Consider the following 5,546-nt stretch of genomic DNA (forward strand, 5'->3'; position numbering starts at 1 on the left):
CTCACCTCTTTCCTTGAGGGGACTATTAAAAAATAGGGTTGGTTCATGCGTTAAAATTTTACACTTGGTGTAGGTAAAAACAAAAAAAATTCAAATTATGGATTGTATATGAGTATATCTTATACACTCGGTGTACAACTTTTTTTTTATACCGTATGAAATTTTAATTTTGTTATATCGACTATTAAAAAATAGGATTAATCCATGCGATAAAATTTTGCACATGGTGTAGGCAAAAACAAAAAAAAATGTTTGAGAGAAAGAAAAAAAAAGTGTAGGGTGTGTGTGTGAAAGAGAGTGAGTGAGAGAGAGAAAAAAAAAAGGGGCCCCATTGGAGTGATAAAATTTTAATTTTGTTATATTCATTATTAGAAAATAAGGTTGGTCCATGCGATTGAATTTTACACTCGGTGTAGAAAAAAAAACAAAACGGTGTTGAGAGAAAAAAAAAAAAAAAAAAAAAAAAGGTGTAGGGTGTGCGTGAGAGAGTGAGAGAGAGAAAAAAAAAAAGTGGAGTGGGCTCCACCTCTTTGTTTGAGGTGGTTGCCGTACACTATCGACTATTAAAAAATAGAATTAGTTCATACGATAAAATTTTAAAATTGGTGTAAAAAACAAAAAAGAAAAGGTGTTGAGAGTAAAAAATTTAAAAAAAGTGTGTAGGATGTGTGAGAGAGAGTATGAGAGAGGAAAAAAGTGGGCCTCATCTCTTTCCTTGAGAAGACTATTAAAAAATAGGATTAGTTCATGCGTTAAAATTTTACACTTTGTGTAGCCAAAAATAAAAAACTTTAAATTATAGATTATATATGAGTATGTCTTATACACTCGGTGTACAACTCTTTTTACACCGTATGAAATTTTAATTTTGTTATATCGACTGCTAAAAAAAAGGTTAGTTCATACGATAAAATTTACACATAGTGTATGCAAAAACAAAAAAAAATATTGAGAGTAAAAAAAAAAAAAAAAAGAAAGGGTGTATCGTGTGCGTGAGAGAGAGAGAGAGAGAGTGAGAGAGAGAGAGAGAAAAAAAAAGTGGATCCCACGGGAGTAATAAAATTTTAATTTTGTTATATTGATTATTAAAAATAAGGTTTATCCATGCGATTAAATTTTGCACTCGATAAAAAAACAGTGTTGAGAGAAAAAGAAAAAAAAAATGGTGTAGGGTGTGTGAGAGAATGAGAGAGAGAGAAAAAAGTGGAGTGGGCCCCACCTCTTTGCTTGAGGTGGTTGCCGTACACTATCGTCTATTAAAAAAAAAATTGGTCCATATGATAAAATTTTAAGCTTGCTGTAGAAAAAAAAATAAAAAAAAATGTGTTGAGAGAAAAAAATAAATAAATAAGGGGTGTAGGGTCAGAGAGAGAGAAAGTGTGAGAGAGAGAAAAAAAAAGTCGGATCCACCTCTTTTTTGGGAAAGACTATTAAAAAATAGGATTAGTTCATGCACTAAATTTCACATTTGTTGTAGGCAAAAATAAAAACGAATTCAAATTATAAATTATATATGAATATGTCTTATATACTGGTATGAAATTTTAATTTTGTTATATCGACTATTAAAAAATAAAATTAATTTATACGATAAAATTTTACATATAGTGTAGAAAAAAAAATGTTGAGAAAAAAAAAAGTGTAGGATGTGTGTGAGTGAGAGGAGGAATTCTACACTGTCACACTTGCACCACGTCATCAATAACAAGCTAATCACATTCTTTCTTTTCAAACAAAAGTATAATAAAAATATTTTTTTATAATCATAATGGGATATATATCTCTAAAAGAAGATATTTGATTGATTTGTTACGCCTAATCATCAGTATACTCGTTGTATTTTATAATTTTTCAAGTGAGAGAGTGAAAGAGAAAAAAAAAAAAATGAGCCCCACCGGAGTGAGGAGAACCTTGCCGTACGTGATTCAGGTTCTCCACGTATGGTATAAAATAAAATAAGATAAGATAAGATAACAATATACCGTACGTGATTTAGGTTCTCCATGTATGGTATAAAATAAAATAAGATAAGATAACAATATATATAATATTCATACATTATGGACCCTATGCTCTTTAGTACTGTTTCTTATTTGAAATGAAGATGTACCAAAACGCCTCCTCATTCTTTTCCCTCTCCTTCATCGTCATATTTTTGTCCATTTTTTCTCCAGTGTTGTGTATTCGTAATATTGGCTCTAATGAACCCGAAACATTGCAAACTTACATTGTTCGTGTGCAACCTCCTATAGAGATAGCCGATGCTGGCTCCAACGAGCTTGAGAGTTGGTACAAGTCATTCTTATCCGAGTCTGTTTCCGACACCGGCGAGCCGCGGTTGCTTCACTCCTACAGCGAAGTCTTCAGCGGCTTTGCCGCGAAGCTCACACAATTCGAACTTAATTCAATGCAAAAGAAAGAAGGGTTCGTGCGCGCTTTTCCGGAGCAGAAGCTCTACCTTCAGACGACCCACACGCCGGAGTTTCTGGGCCTCCGACCTGCGAGTAACGGACTTTGGGACGCCTCGGCGTTCGGCCGTGGCGTTATCATCGGCCTACTCGACACCGGCATCGCTGCCGGCCACCCTTCCTTCTCCGACGCCGGCGTGCCGCCGCCGCCGGCCAGGTGGAAGGGCTCGTGCGCCCTCGAGGCCGGCTGCAACAACAAGCTCATCGGCGCGCGCGCGTTCGTGCCGGGCCACGATTCACCTCTCGACGACAGCGGGCACGGGACCCACACGGCGAGCACGGCCGCCGGCAACTTCGCGCCCGGCGCGCAGGCGTACGGGCAGGCCGGAGGCACGGCGGCCGGGATGGCGCCGCGCGCGCACCTGGCCATATACAAGGTGTGCGGCACCTCGGGTTGCGCGTCCTCGGACGTGCTCGCCGGCCTGGACGCCGCCGTGAAGGACGGGGTCGACGTAATCTCCATCTCTTTGGGCGGTGGATCCATTCCTTTCGACGAGGATGTGATCGCCATCGGCGCGTTCACCGCTTTTGAGAAGGGCATAGTCGTCAGCTGCGCAGCAGGTAATAATACCAATAACTGCTGCTATTTTTTTTTTTTTTTATACTCTCTTATGGTAGTCTTACATTTTATTCATCCAACAGGTAACGGCGGTCCCTTCAATACCACGCTCTCTAACGAGGCGCCGTGGTACATAACAGTGGGTGCGACCTCGGTCGACCGGAGCTTTAGATCGTACGTACAGCTTAACAACGGGAAGGTCTACGAAGGCGAATCTCTAAATCAGTCAACCAAAATTCCCTCGAACCCGGTCGAACTTGCGTACAATTCCAACCGCAGCGGTTGCACCTACTTCAAAAAATTCGACATCAAGGGCAAAATAGTTGTATGCGAGCCCTTCTTTCCACTGGAAAAGATCGCCAGAGCCGTTCTGAAAGCAGGAGGTGTCGGTGTCGTCGTCGTCAATTTGGAGGCAGAGGGCTACTCTATCATCGCGAGAGACTTCCCCCTGCCGGCGTCGAGGTTGTCTGCTGCCGACGGGGACTCTGTCATAGCCTACGCGTCTGACGCAAGAAACAACCCGAAAGCGTCGATCACCTTCAACGGCACCGTCCTCGGAACTTCTCCGGCTCCCGTCGTCGCCTTCTTCTCTTCTCGGGGGCCGAACTTCCAGACCCCGTTGATTCTAAAGCCCGACGTGTCGGCTCCGGGGCTAAACATACTAGCCGCGTGGCCGACCCAAGTAGACGGAGGAAACGACGGTGCGAATACTTTCAATATAATCTCCGGCACTTCGATGGCGACGCCGCACATCAGCGGCATCGCCGCGCTGATAAAGAGCGTGCATCCTGACTGGTCGGCAGCAGCCGTCAAGTCGGCAATCATCACCACAGCCGATGAGAACGGTCGCGACGGCAAGCCCATCTTAGACGAGCTTCACCAGAAGGCGAGCTTCTTCGCGGTGGGAGCCGGGCACGTCAACCCCTCGAAAGCGGCCGACCCCGGTCTGATCTACGACATCGGTGCCGAAGACTACGTTGGTTTCATATGCAGCGTTTACGGCGACGCGGGCGCTCGCGTTATCGTCCGCAGCCACAACGTGTCGTGTTCGAAGGTGACGCAAAAGTCGGCGACGGAGCTCAACCTACCGTCGATAGCGGCCTCTCCGGCTTGGTTGGAAACGGTGACGATTACCCGCGCGGTGACGAACGTCGGTGAGCCGCAGTCGAGTTACACCGCTCATGTAGATATTCCGGAGACGGTGACGATCGAAGTCGCGCCGCCGACTTTGAGTTTCGCGGCGGTCAGCGAGAGGAAGACGTTCCAGGTGAGGGTGAGATGGAGCCTCTTTCCGGCGAATGGCGTAGTTGAAGGGAATTTGAGGTGGGTTTCTAATGAGCACGTTGTGAGGAGCCCCGTAGTCGTAGGAAATTTTAAAGCTAGAAACTAGCTAGGTGATGAAAAATCATTCCTGTTGTTGTATTTCTGGTAATTTCCCGAGTAAATAAGGATGTGCTTGCAAGAAGTGAATTTGTTACCATTCAAAAATGCGAAATTTGGTAAATATTTTTTCTCTAGGTGATTTTTGGGTGCGGGTTAGGAATGCAAACGTGACAGATTTGGGGGCGGAAGGGTTTCTCCACCTCCCGTTTTATTTCTTATCGTGATGGAATGGAATCTGAACGGATTATTTTTTTATTTTATTTTTTACTCTTACTTACTGTAACCATTTGGGGTGGATCAAAACGAGAGCGAATTTTTGATGAATTTTTAACGGAACGGACTGAAGAAAAAAAAAGTCTTTCGCCTTTCGTTCAATTTACTTGGCGGATAAATTCGAAACGGATTATATGTTTCTATATTTTTGTTCCCACTTATCGTCTCATTCGGAGCAGAGCGGGGCAGGAGCCCCACCAGCTCAGATTCATTTGCATCCCTAATGCTGTTTCGCTGCGTGCTTGTTTTTAAATTTTTTGGATAAAATTTTATATATTAGAAAGATTAATAAAAGGATATTGTATTGCTTGTAATTCATTCCTCTTAGTATATACTTAGCAACGAAAAATAAAAACTTAAAAAATAGCTTTTTTAATTTCAAAATTTTTTAAATAAATTATTATTTTCCACTTTGTTGGATGCATTGCAAAGTAACAAATTATAATAATCATAACAAAATTTTCAATTCATTAAATTGTATAAAATTATCATTTAAAAATTCAATACATGCCCTTTTTAGAGACTACAATTTCATTTATAGGATAGCCGTCTAAAAGTTAAATATAATGAATATATATATACTTTTTCACTCTAAAAAATAATCATAAATATTTGGGCAAATTATATGAATCAGATGACATTTTAAATTTCAAATTTTAATTTATTGTAATTATTAACTCAAACTTTTAAAAGCGTTGCAATCAAGTCTTATAATCTAATTTAAGTTGAATAAATATTGATAAATTATTAATATAAAAGTGATGTGATAGTATGTATTGTGATTAATAATATAATAAAAATTAAAATACTTCATAACTTTTATATCCGTAATACGTTAATATTCAATTAACTAAATTGAGCAG

General features: G+C 40.9%; 1 protein-coding gene across 1 annotated transcript; it reads left to right on the top strand.

Moving 5' to 3' along the window:
* LOC109715081 (subtilisin-like protease SBT1.7) lies at positions 2,091-4,665 on the top strand. The gene is made up of 2 exons (XM_020239881.1): positions 2,091-3,029; positions 3,111-4,665. Exons 1-2 carry the CDS (start codon positions 2,099-2,101, stop codon positions 4,415-4,417), a joined length of 2,238 nt encoding a protein of 745 aa, XP_020095470.1. The 5' UTR covers positions 2,091-2,098; the 3' UTR covers positions 4,418-4,665.

The sequence above is a fragment of the Ananas comosus genome, linkage group 9, assembly GCF_001540865.1.
Source record: "Ananas comosus cultivar F153 linkage group 9, ASM154086v1, whole genome shotgun sequence".
In the NCBI taxonomy this organism is placed as follows: Eukaryota; Viridiplantae; Streptophyta; class Magnoliopsida; order Poales; family Bromeliaceae; genus Ananas; species Ananas comosus.